Raw genomic sequence first — 13,370 nt, 5'->3', positions numbered from 1 at the left:
GTACAAATAAGATCATATGTAAAAATTAGACATCTTAGTCTAAACAACAATAGGTACTTGAGTAGTAACAAGTAGGCTATTATTACTAAAGCATAATTTAAGATGAACAAAAAAAAACTCCATACCAGCGGTGGCTAACCTTGCTCCACTGTTCCCTGATCTACTGGGTTAGTGGATTTATATTCCAGCCTAGAAATAGCCCGCTTGATTATCAGGTGTATTATTGCTGGGCTGAAAGAAAACCCTGCATATCCAGCAGACCTCCAGCAGGGTTGGCCTGCTCCAATTGCAATGTTTATACATTTTGTGTGATGTTTAACTGTATTTATGTATACAATATTTGCTAACATAGGTAGGCCTACACGTGGCATATAGGATATACCCTTAATCTCTTAGGACATTCATTGGGACCTCTCTCTTCATCGCAATCAGGCTTTACATATCTGAGGATATAGACTTTACATAGACTGGAACTGGAAAATATTGTCATGTCCTCCAACGTAATTACCTCACCCTATCCAGTAGTCCACTGTACACTCCCTTTACTGACAGCTGGAGCTGCTATTTCACCCTGTCCCATGGCTGTTATCTACAAATGCATTTGGAGTCTGTATTTTTAATTTACAAGGATTACATCAAGATAGCTAGCTAATAAGAAGTTAGTTAGCTGATGACACTTAATTCGCTTAGCAAATTGTACAGCTCAGTTGAGTTAGCCTATAACGTGGCCTACTGTAGCAGCTAGCTAATAATAGTTTTTTTTTACTTAAAAAAAAATGTATTCTCCCACTGCCTGTTTTTTGTGTCCTTACAAAAACAAAAATGTTCAACTGTCACAATATTTTTGGTGGTAGCAAAGCGCAGCCATGTTGACAAATGGAATGGGGGGGCAGGTGTGTTTTGTCACCAGAGCGGTTTAGAACGTGCGCGTGCTGCTCTCTCCTCTCGCTCACGTGATTCAGCCAACAGCTCTTACTGCTCTCTCAACACACACACACCGCTCCAGCCCTCCCCACCACTCACGCACTCAGCAACAGCCTGGCAGTCAGCAGCAGGTCACAGTGAAATATATATATTTTTAAGAGAAATTCCATTGCGGCTGCGGTGCAACTTAGAAATGGGCACGCAAAAAGCAACCTGCGACAACAAAAAAAACATTCACAAGCGACATCGTTTTCAAAGTAGCCCATTTAACAGGAAAACCGCGGACATAGCAAACACTGCCTGAATCTCGCAGAGGCAACAATTACAATGACGGAACAGTGACTCACATGACATACAGCACCTCCTTCTACGGGCGTGTAAGGGGAGGGTTCTTGAAATGTAACATCCAATCAAAATCTTGCCACTGGGAGCCAGCGGACCATTCAAACCGTTTTTGCTATAGAACGTTCTTCAGACTTCCAAGGGAGATATGACAACGACGTGATATGGGAGGTATGGCAAGACGAGACTACATTGGGACGAATGGAGTGGGTGGAGTAGAAAGTGTTGCTGGGCACATAGACCGCAGTCCCCCATTAAATAACATATATAGATTCTACATTCTCTAGTGAGTAACCTCAACCCCACTTTTACTTCAGCATCTGGACTACTTTTCTAAGCCAATATGTAAGCCAATATGTACTGTATTGCATATACAGTGTATTTCATTGGGGCATTTATTTGACCCAAATAAACGTACAAATGTCACATAAATATAAACAAATATGGATCATTGTTCATGTTTAGACTAGTATTTTTCACATATCATGAACGTAGGAGACTTTTATTTTGAAAATTTTCGAAATTTTGTGACCCGGATGTACTTTTCTTTGTGTTGCCCACGAGACCCTGGTGATAGCTTCTACCTAAAAACACAAAGCAACAAGACAAACTATTTCAAAGTATTTTATCAGTTGAATATTATAAAGATGGCAGGGAATGTTAAATTATTTAGATTTGTCGGTGGTTATGTGTGCGGCGCCGCCGTCACCACTGGATCATGTGTTGCAGTGATGAAACTTTACAAGGATGAGGACACAGAGGACCAGAGAGAGCCCGAGAAAGGTTTGCTTTTAAGTTAGTATTTAGCTAGCTAAGTTAAGTTAGCCGTCACCTGTAATGAAATTAGCCAGTATACACAGATGATACGTAATGATTACCGAATGAACAATTATCATAGCTGATACACAAGTACCCAAATGATTCATATTAAACTTAGCCAGTTCAGAGGCCAGCCAAATGTGGTAGAATTTTGCAATATCTGTGAGTTCTGCCTATGTAAATAACATCAATTCTTTGTTACAGTTCCTCAGGCACAGCAGGAGATAGGGCGGTATGGCTTCCCCTTGACAGGAGCTGAGATACGATACTACGCCAACCACACATTGTCCTACAACCAAGCCATGAAAACACCAAGATGGGTCGCTGAGCACCTGTCACATGAGAAACTATTGGGTAATAATGTTGTAATGATAATCTAATAATGTAGTCATAATATCCCTATGAGCAAAAATGTATTGTGCTCACTGGGATAGTCATAGGCAGCTGTTATACAGACATTCTAGATATAGGCTAATTCTCTTCTTCTTGCTGCCGCAGGGAAAGCCGACAGAAAGCACTGTAAATTCAAGCCAGACCCCAGTATCCCAGAACCCTTCACTGCACACAATGCTGACTACCTGGGCAGTGGCTGGTCCAGGGGCCACATGGCCCCCGCAGGAGACAACAAGACCTCCGAGGTACAGAGCAACATCACACCTATCCAACATATTGGTGTCATAGATTGAGCTTGGAGTAATGTCTTGTCCTTGGTTGATGTGGTTTACACCAGTGATTTGTTAAGACCTTTTCTCGTTTTGATGGTATGTGAGGTGAACTGGTCTTACAGAATTCTCTCCTTTCTGTTCCTATTAACAGCAGTCAATGGCTGAAACCTTCTACCTATCCAACATTGTGCCCCAGAACTATGAAAACAACGCTGGATACTGGAACAGGTATATGGGAACCCCCAGTGATATTCATTGCATTTGTTCCACAAGTTAGGTGCTACTACTTGGTCCTAGTACTGTATATAAATGGAATGACCTATGCTGAAATAAAACTCTCTTAATCTAAGCTATTGTACCTTGAAGCCAAACTTGACTTATGATCATTTTGAAGTCCGTGATCTGTGTGTTGCCCCAGTATAATATACTGTTTTGTATTTCAGACTGGAGATGTACTGCAGGGACCTGGCCAAGCGCTTTGATGACGTGTGGGTCATATCGGGACCTCTGGTCCTTTCTGAAGAGGGGGATGATGGGAAAAAGACAGTGTCCTACCAGGTAACTGAAGCTGTTACCACACTGTGCAGTCCAGGGTGCACAGCTCTAGGATCTCCCCAAATCCTAACCTTAATCATTAATGGGGGAAGTGCGACTAGGGGCAACTGTACAGTGTCCACTCAATGTCAGTGGTTTGTCTGAGAGCTCCAAAAAGAAATGCACTTGTAAAATATTTAGACCCCTTGACTTTTTCCACATTTTGTTACGTTAAAGTATTATTCTAAAATTGATTAAAAAGAAAACATCCTCATCGATCTACACACAATACACCATAATGACAAATCCCCCCCCCAAAAAATGTGTATTAAAAAAAAAATGGAAATATCACATTTCCATAAGTATTCAGACCCTTTGTTCAGTACTTTGTTGAAGCACCTTTGGCAACGATTACAGCCTCAAGTCTTCTTGGGTATGACGCTACCAGCTTGTCACACCTATATTTTGGGAGCTTCTCCCATTCTTCTCTGTAGATCCTCTCAAGCTTTGTCAGGTTGGATGGGAAGCGTTGCTGCACAGCTATTTTCAGGTGTCGCCAGAGACGTTTCATCGGGTTCATGTCCGGGCTTTGGCTGGGCCACTTAAGGACATTCAGAGACTTATCCACGAAGCCACTCCTGCGTTGTCTTGGCTGTGTGGAAGGTGAACCTTCGCCTCAGTCAGGTCCTGAGCACTCTGGAGCAGGTTTTCATCAAGGATCTCTCTGTACTTTGCTCTGTTCATCTTTCCCTCGATCCAGACTAGTTTCCCAGTCCCTGCCGCTGAAAGACATCCCCACAGCATGATGCTGCCACCACCATGCTTCACAGGTTTCCTCCAGATGTGACGCTTGGCATTCAGGCCAAAGTGTTCAGTCTTGGTTTCATCAGACCAGAGAATCTTGTTTTTCATGGTCTGAGAGTGGGCTGTGATGTGGCTTTTACTGAGGAGTGGCTTCTGTCTGGCCACTCTACCATAAAAGCCTGATTGGTGGAGTGCTGCAGAACCTGTCCTTCTGGAAGGTTCTCCCATCTCCACAGAGGAACTCTGGAGCTCTATCAGAGTGACCATCGGGTTCTTGGTCACCTCCCTGACCAAGGCCCTTCTTCCCCGATTTCTCAGTTTGGCCGGGAGGCCAGCTCTAGGAAGAGTCACTTAATTATGCTCGGGCATCATCACTTAATTATACCATGACATTGTTGAATACTCGTTTCTAATTGGCTTGAAGGGCATTCTAGAATGTGCATTATTATGTAAGCAATAATGTACGAGGGGGTGTGGTATATGGCCAATATACCACGGCTATGAACTGTTCTTAGCACGACACAATGTGGAGTATATTGGCCATATACCTCAAACCCCCTAGGTGCCTTATTGCTATTATAAGCCTGTTACCAACTTAATAAAAGCAGTAAAAATAAATGTTTTGTCATACCCGTGGTATACGGTCTGATATACCACGGCTGTCAGCCAATCAGCATTCAGGGCTCGAACCACCCAGTTTATAAATAAGGGATAATCAACGAGGAGCTATGCGTTCTCTGGAGAAAAAGTGTATGATATGGAAGGGTGTATTCCACGACACGCTAGGGGAGTGGAACTAACCTTCCAAGGAGTTACATTATTTTCCAGAGAACACATAGTGCCCCAAGTTGATTATCTATTTTATACCATGGCTATAATTTAACACATTTGCAGCTAGAAATGTGTTCATTTGCAGGAATAAATGTGTTCAACATCTACTGAAATAATTTGCAAGTTCACTAGATAGCTACAGTAGTTGCCTTGGTAACCAAACAAACAGACTTACTAGTTTAGCTAACCAACCCATTAGTCCTTGCTCGCTATTATGAAAATAGATTTCAGCAATGCCAATAACTTCAATTTGACCTTTGCTTCCAAATGCGAGCAGCTCGTTGATTATCCCTTACTTATACAATGAGGGAGGAGGTAACATGATGGTTATTTCCTGGACATATCACAGTGCAGCCTCATGGCCACTAGATGTCACTGTTGCACATAAAATCCCTCTTGTTGATGAAGCCCATCTTTTTTTCAAGTTTTTCCAACCCACAGAAAGCACACACGTACTAAGTTGTTATTTATTCACTGAGACTTTTGTACACTGCCCATATTTTCATTAATAAAATATGCCAACACTCTCGGACAACACTCGCTAGATTCTGACAGTGTGGCTGTTTAGTAGCTTTTCATTTAAAAAGAAATTGAATATCTGGATGCTGTCGGCTGGTTAGGTTCCTGTTTGTTTTCCTCTGCGTTAGTTAGGTTTGCATCGATGCTTTGCCCCCCTGTGGCTGTTCTATCAGAGAGAGTGTGCTATGAATGTTTCTTTGTCCTCCAGTGAGGCCCAGAGTGTAAACCCACAAGGACAGACGGTTGCCTTAGGGCAGGGATCATCAACTAGATTCAGCCACAGGCTCGATGGTCAAGGGGCCAGAACATAATTTCAAATCATTTGTAGACTGCAAATTGATCGCAAGACGCCCAAACAGATATAGTATTTGACTAAAACATCATTTCAAACCTTGCTTACATTTGTATACGATCACATATCTCTATTATTCGTGGGAATACTTTGGAAGTTTGTTTTGCATCAAAATAACTTGGGAGCTGATTTGCTGGTGTTTTTACAGTCTTTTTTGTCTTCCAATAAAAAATGATAATAAATAAAATAACACTTTTTCGCGGGCCAAATAAAGTCACAGTGACAGGTGTATGGGTTCCCCGCCAGTTGGGGAACCTAGCCCTAGGGCTGTTACCTAGACACACAGATCATCTGCGACAGGGGCCGTGTTCCACCCATTGAAACCCCAAACCCACCTGGGGCCTGAGCTGCAGCGGTGGGGATTAAACACACACGACACACCCACAGTTTATTGTTTCCTTTTGCTACCTCTCCAGTTGCCATGGCAGTGCCCCCTGGGCTTTACCATGGGTCCTTGTTTCCTGTGAGGGATTGAGAGGTTTAGAGGGCTCCGGGGATGCCCGCCTTAGGTTGGTAGTGCCAGCCTCTAACATCCGTGGTGGAGAGGCCTGGAGTGCAGTGTCTTTATCCCAGATGAACTCCCCTGGAGTGGGGTCTCCCTGTGGTTTATCAGGGGCCAACACACTGTCCCCCATCAGCAGGAACAGGACTCCCACCTAGAGAGGAAGAAGAGAGAGAAAGAGAATGAGAGAAAGATAAAACAGAGAGAGAGGAAGGGATGGAGTGGAGAAGGAGAGCGTAGAGAAGAATGAAAGCTCTGTGTAGTAGGCCTACCTTTTGTCCTTATGGGGATATTATATATATACACTATATATATATATATATATATATACACTACCATTCAAAAGTTTGGCGTCACTTGTTTTTGAAAGAAAAGCACTTTTTTTTTGTCCATTATAACAATTAGAAATAAAAGCTTAAATAAATAATTCACTCTAGTATTATTATTACTCTAGTATTATTCTGACATGTCACCTTCTTAAAATAAAGTGGTGATCCTAACTGACCTAAGACAGGGAATTTTTACTAGGATTAAATGTCAGGAATTGTGAAAAACTGAGTTTAGATTTATTTGACTAAGGTGTATGTAAACTTCCAACTTCAACTGTATATATATATATATATATACACATATAAGCTCAGTTGACATTTAATCCTAGTAAAAATTCCCTGTCTTTTTAGGTCAGTTAGGATCACCATTTTATTTTAAGAACGTGACATGTCAGAATAATATTAGAGAGAATTATTTATTTCAGCTTTTATTTCTTTCATCACATTCCCAGTGGGTCAGAAGTTTACATACACTAAATTAGTATTTGGTTGCATTGCCTTTAAATTGTTTAACTTGGGTCAAATGTTTTGGGTAGCCTTCCACAAGCTTCCAACAATAAGTTGGGTGAATGTTGGCCCATTCCTCCTGACAGAGCTGGTATAACTGAGTCAGGGTTGTAGGCCACCTTGCTCGCACACACTTTTTCAGTTCTGCCCATACATTTTCTATAGGATTGAGGTCATGGCTTTGTGATGGCCACTCATACCTTGAATTTGTTGTCCTTAGGCCATTTTGCCATAACTTTGGAAGTATGCTTGAGGTCATTTTCCATTTGGAAGACCCATTTGTGACCAAGCTTTAACTGACTGATGTCTTGAGATGTTGCTTCAATATAATTATTTTACATAATTTTCCTACCTCATGATGCCATCTATTTTGTGAAGTGCACCAGTCCCCCCACAACATGATGCTGCCACCCCCGTGCTTCACGGTTGGGATGGTGTTCTTCTGCTTGCAAGCTTCCCCCTTTTTCCTCCAAACATAATGATGGTCATTATGGCCAAACAGTTCTATTTTTGTTTCATCAGACCAGAGGACATTTCTCCAAAAAAGTACGATATTTGACCCCACGTGCAGTTGCAAACCGTAGTCTGGCTTTTCTATGGAGGTTTTGGAGCAGTAGCTTCTTCCTTGCTGAGCGGCCTTTCAGGTTGTGTCGATATAGGACTCCTTTTACTGTGGATATAGATACTTTTTTTACCTGTTTCCTCCAGCATCTTCACAAGGTCCTTTGCTGCTGTTCTGGGATTGATTTGCACTTTTCGCACCAAAGTACTTTCATCTCCAGAACGCGTCTCCTTCCTGAGCGGTATGGCGGCTGCGTGGTCCTATGGTGTTTATACCTGGTACCTTCAGGCATTTGGGAATTGCTCCCAAGGATGAACCAGACTTGTGGAGGTCTACAATTTTTTTCTGAGGTCTTGGCTGATTTTCTTTAAATTTTTCCATGATGTCAAGCAAAGAGGCGCTGAGTTTGAAGGTAGGCCTTGAAATACATCCACAGGTACACCTCCAATTGACATTAATGATGTCAAATAGCCTATCAGAAGCTTCTAAAGCCATGACATAATTTTCTGGAATTTTCTAAGCTGTTTAAAGGCACAGTCAACTTGGTGTATGTAAACATCTGATCCACTGGAATTGTGATACAGTGAATTATTATTGAAATAATCTGTCTGTAAACAATTGTTGGAAAAATGACTTGTGTCATGCACAAAGTACATGTCCTAACCGACTTGCTAAAACTATAGTTTGTTGACTCCAACCTAAGTGTATGTAAACTTCCGATTTCAACTGTGTCTATATATATATATATAATTATTAGGAAATATAAGACATACAAGACCACTGATAATCTCCCTCGATCTGGGGCTCCACGCAAGATCTCTCCCCGTGGGGTCAAAAATCCCAGAACCACACGGGGGGACCTAGTGAATGACCTGCAGAGAGCTGGGACCAAAGTAACAAAGCCTACCATCAGTAAAACACTACACCGCCAGGGACTCAAATCCTGCAGTGCCAGACGTGTCCCCCTGCTTAAGCCAGTACATGTCCAGGCCCCTCTGAAGTTTGCTAGAAAGCATTTGAATGATCCAGAAGAAGATCGGGAGAATGTCATATGGTCAGATGAAATCAAAATGTAACTTTTTGGTAAAAACTCAACTCGTCGTGTTTGGAGGACAAAGAATGCTAAGTGGCATACAAAGAACACCATACCTACTGTGAAGCATGGGGGTGGAAACATCATGCTTTGGGGCTGTTTTTCTGCAAAGGGACCAGGACGACTGATTTGTGTAAAGGAAAGAATGAATGGGGCCATATATCGTGGGATTTTGAGTGAAAACCTCCTTCCATCAGCAAGGGCATTGAAGATGAAACGTGGCTGGGTCTTTCAGCATGACAATGATCCCAAACACACCGCCCGGGCAACGAAGGAGTGGCTTCGTAAGAAGCATTTCAAGGTCCTGGGGTGGCCTAGCCAGTCTCCAGATCTCAACCCCATAGAAAATCTTTGGAAGGAGTTGAAAGTCCGTGTTGCCCAGCAACAGCCCCAAAACATATATATGCCATTTAGCAGACGCTTTTATCCAAAGCGACTTACAGTCATGTGTGCATACATTCTACGTATGGGTGGTCCCGGGATTGAACCCACTACCCTGGCGTTACAAGCGCCATGCTCTACCAACTGAGCTAAGAAGGACCACACTGCTCTAGAGGAGATCTGCATGAAGGAATGGGCCAAAATACCAGCAACAGTGTGTGAAAACCTTGTGAAGACTTACAGAAAACGTTTGACCTCTGTCATTGCCAACAAAGGGTATATAACAAAGTATTGAGATAAACTTTTGTTATTGACCAAGTACTTATTTTCCACCATAATTTGCAAATAAATTCATTAAAAATGTGATTTTCTGGATTTCTTTCTTCTCATTTTGTCTGTCATAGTTGAAGTGTACCTATGATGAAAATTACAGGCCTCTCTCATCTTTTTAAGTGGGAGAACTTGCACAATTGGTGGCTGACTAAATACTTTTTTGCCCCACTGTGTGTGTGTATATATATATATATATATATATATAGTACCTGTCGAAAGTTTGGACACAGCTACTCATTCAAGTGTTTTTCTTTATTTGACTATTTTCTACATTGTAGAATAATAGTGAAGACATCAAAACTATGAAATAACACATATTGGATCATGTAGTAACGATTAAAGTGTTAAACAAATCAAAATATATTTTAGGTTCTTCAAGTAGCCACCCTTGATACTATGTCTAAGCCTATATATGTGTTTTATTTTTGGTACTTTCCTTCACAACCCCAATTTTATTATATGACCTTATGAAGGGAAATGTGATCTTAGTGTACAGTCTGTACTCCCGTTTATTCGAGTAATGTAACCGATTGAGAGGTCTCCTTGATTTGTCAAGGCCTTAGTTGGAGCCCCGGGCACTGGGCAGGTGTGGAGAATGATTCTCCCTTTAACTTAATGGTTATTGCCCCTCTAACAAAGCAATGGCATTGTCCTATTTAGGTGCCGCTTGTGGATTTGACAGCTCTAATGCAGTTCCACCTCAGACACCATCAAAACAACAGCTACAGATATGCGGATCTCGGCTGAAGCGGATCTGCCTGGTTCCTGGATTATTTGATGAGGCTACTTTAATCTAGAACAAACAACCTTTACCATAAATCAGCGTGGACCTCTCCTTGAGATCTCAGGGTGCTGAAGGCATAAGTCCATCTGTTCTTTACGAGGCCTCCATAAACTAACACTGTCGTATCTCGGAACAGCCTAGCCCACAATCTATCGAGGCACGGGTAGACCAAAATATTCAAAATGCAAAAAAATGTGTGTTTTAACATGATTTAACGTAATATGTTGTGATTTGTGCAGGTCATAGGTAAAGACGACGTGGCCGTCCCCACCCACCTCTTCAAAGTCATCCTCGTCGGGAAAGACCAATCGGCATCGGGCAATTTGACTAACAACCAATCGGCATCAGAAACCTTGGCCCTCGGGGCCTTTGTCGTACCCAACCAGCCAATCGGCTTCAAGCGCCCACTGACGGACTTCCAGGTGAGTCTATCGGAACTAGAGAAGATCTCGGGCCTGACCTTCTTTCCCAAAGTGGAGCGGACAACTCCGAGCCTCCCCAACTTGTGCGATAGGGATTCCTGCCAACTGATGGACTTTAAGGATTTCACCTTGTACCTCACGGCCAGGAAGGTGGGCAGTGCCCGCACCACGGTGAAGCTGGAGAAGAGCATGGCGGAGCTGAAAGAGCAAGGCATCGCCCCGGACGACTACATACTCAAACTGTACCAGGAGAAGAAGAAGGAGCTGGAAAACAAAGAGCATAACCTGACTCTTCCTTAGGGCACTAAGAGAAAATGTTTTGTAGCAGAAACAGAAAATGAGGGTTTCTAATTGGACAAGTCCACATAGTCCCTCCTGTTTTCATTGGTTTGGTGCCTAATGAACACAACCCTGGATGGAATGTCCATTATGGCTCTGTGAAACGAGCAGCTGGTCAAGTGGCTGTTTTGCTATGGGTTACATAGTTTATTAGATTGTTTATTGAACAGATTTTTCTGTATATTTCTTCGTTTTTTTCCCATTGGAAGGTGTATTTCCCATGCCAGAATTACAAAACATTTTTTTTAAATGTGGATAGTTTTTTAAATTTACCCTGAACAAAAATATAAACGCAACATGCAACAATTTCAGCATTTTACTGAGTTGCAGTTCATATAAGGTAATCAGTCAATTTAAATAAATGTATTGTCCCCCCGTCTAACTCAATCAGCTTATCAGGCTTTTATGGGTACTAATCGTTAATAGAGACCCAGGTGGAATCATGTGTTTCCTGTCGCCACGAATTGCATTGAGACATCTCAATTGGACCGCAGGAAAAAGAAGAGCACATGTATCACCAGTGTAATGGATCAGTTTGTTACCGAGAAGCACTATGGGTCGCTTTTTTATTGTTTGTATTAACTCATAGCTGACTTCAGGACATTACAACTCAACCACTGCCGTCCGCCAAATGGACCACGCAGATATCAGATATACAGTAGTATCACATCACTAAAGACTAGCCTAGACCCCATCACTCACCCATCATCCACCTTACAAACACACACACAGGATCTTACTCAGCCAAAGAAAAATCAACCATAGCCTATTGGAACCAGGATGAGAAGTATTATGCCTAATGCAGTGTAATTGACAAATGAGAACACATGAACACACACTCTGTCTACTGTACACACACTGTCTGGCAGACCAGAGCTGCATCTCAATATTACGAAGCAGTTTACTCTGCTTGTGTTCTCTCCTTGAAACTCTCATGCTTGATGCCTACCAGGAATTTGCTTGGACCTCTCCAGTCTTGTGAGATTACTAAAGGTGCAGCCTCTGTCGCAGCTTGCCGCGACTGGGAGACCGATGGGGCGGCGCGCAATTGGCCCAGCGTCGTCCGGGTTAGTGGAGGGTTTGGCTGGCAGGGATGTCCTTGTCCCATTGCACACTAGCGACTTCTGTGGCGGCCCGGGCGCAGTGCACGCTGACACGGTCGCCCAGTGCACGGTGTTTCCTCCGACACATTGGTGTGGCTGGCTTCCGGGTTAAGTGGGCATTGTGTCAAAAAGCAGTGCTGCTTGGTTGAGTTGTGTTTCGGAGGAGGCATGGCTCTCGACCTTCGCCTCTCCCCAGTCTGTATGGGAGATGCAGTGGTGAGACAAGACTGTAACTACCAATTGGATACCATGAAATTGGGGAGATAAAGGGGTAGAAGTTTTAAAAAATCAAATAAAAAGATTACTAAAGGTGACTAAAAGGATACAGGGGATAGATAGGTGACCATTTTCAACTATTGAGATGCTATATTTGTGATTCGTCTATCTTAAATGATTTGATGCCACTTTACTGTAGGTTGGGGCGACAGTAATCCAGTCTGAGCTCAGCTGGCACTGCTTTACCGGTTAGATTCCCACTGTGCCACTGTGTTTGTCAGGGATCACCAGCCAGGGAAGGTCAGGGGCAAGGGTGGCACTGGGAACCATGTGATGATATATTATGTAGAAATACGTTGTTACTTTTCCAATGTATGGCATGGTTTTATTAATAATCAACTGTACATTAAGATCAAGTTCTCCCAACAGCTAATAAATATGGAGAGCAGAGAAGTTCTCATTTGGAAGATGGGACCTTGTCCCATTTTAAAGCAGATTTTCCTTTGGACTTTTTTTGATCACCTACATCCTCTTAACCTTACTAATAAGGCAGACACCATAAAGGAAATTGAATGCAGCTGGATCAAATGTAATCACATTTTTTGTGTAATTCAGGTCATTACATTGTAAATTACATGAGAGAGTTCATAACTTCACATGGCCTTTGGGAGATATCATAATATTTTCAGAGGTGTTGGCTACAGGTGTTAAAAATGTGAAGGGAATCTGAATATGCTAGCAAGAGAAATACTTGATACACACAATAAAGGCAGATCCAAACCGTATTGTGCTGCTCGGTTGCATGGTTACAAGAACTATGGCGTGGAAAAGGTTATGTTTAATTCCAAGCTGGACTCAGGGGTAGATGTAACATAGCAAGTGTAACTCTTGTCTCCCTCCATTTAGTATGAAATGTTACATTTCATATGGTATGTATTAATTTGTGGATGTCCATCACCCATTTTGTAGGATATGTTATTACAATTTGTTGTGGCTAACATTAGCTAGG

The 13,370-nt window shown here is 42.4% G+C and overlaps 1 protein-coding gene across 3 annotated transcripts; it reads left to right on the top strand.

Annotated features, from left to right (window-relative positions):
• The first annotated feature begins 1,024 nt into the window (after positions 1 to 1,024).
• On the top strand, positions 1,025 to 13,146 carry LOC118370779 (nuclease EXOG, mitochondrial-like). Of its 3 annotated transcripts, none has more exons than XM_035755929.2 (7): positions 1,025 to 1,437; positions 1,996 to 2,049; positions 2,290 to 2,439; positions 2,584 to 2,723; positions 2,902 to 2,978; positions 3,194 to 3,308; positions 10,521 to 13,146. In XM_035755929.2, the coding sequence occupies exons 1-7, from the start codon at positions 1,431 to 1,433 to the stop codon at positions 11,001 to 11,003; spliced, it is 1,026 nt and encodes a 341-aa protein (XP_035611822.1). In that variant the 5' UTR covers positions 1,025 to 1,430; the 3' UTR covers positions 11,004 to 13,146. The 3 variants fall into 3 exon arrangements, with proteins under 3 accessions (XP_035611822.1, XP_035611834.1, XP_035611813.1); XM_035755941.2 differs by lacking the exon at positions 1,025 to 1,437 and adding an exon at positions 1,532 to 1,611; XM_035755920.2 differs by lacking the exon at positions 1,025 to 1,437 and having other exon boundaries at positions 1,786 to 2,049.
• The last annotated feature ends 224 nt before the right edge of the window (positions 13,147 to 13,370 follow it).

Source organism: Oncorhynchus keta, chromosome 4 (assembly GCF_023373465.1).
Source record: "Oncorhynchus keta strain PuntledgeMale-10-30-2019 chromosome 4, Oket_V2, whole genome shotgun sequence".
NCBI classification, from domain to species: domain Eukaryota; kingdom Metazoa; phylum Chordata; class Actinopteri; order Salmoniformes; family Salmonidae; genus Oncorhynchus; species Oncorhynchus keta.
This window is presented reverse-complemented; position numbering and strand designations above follow the sequence as displayed.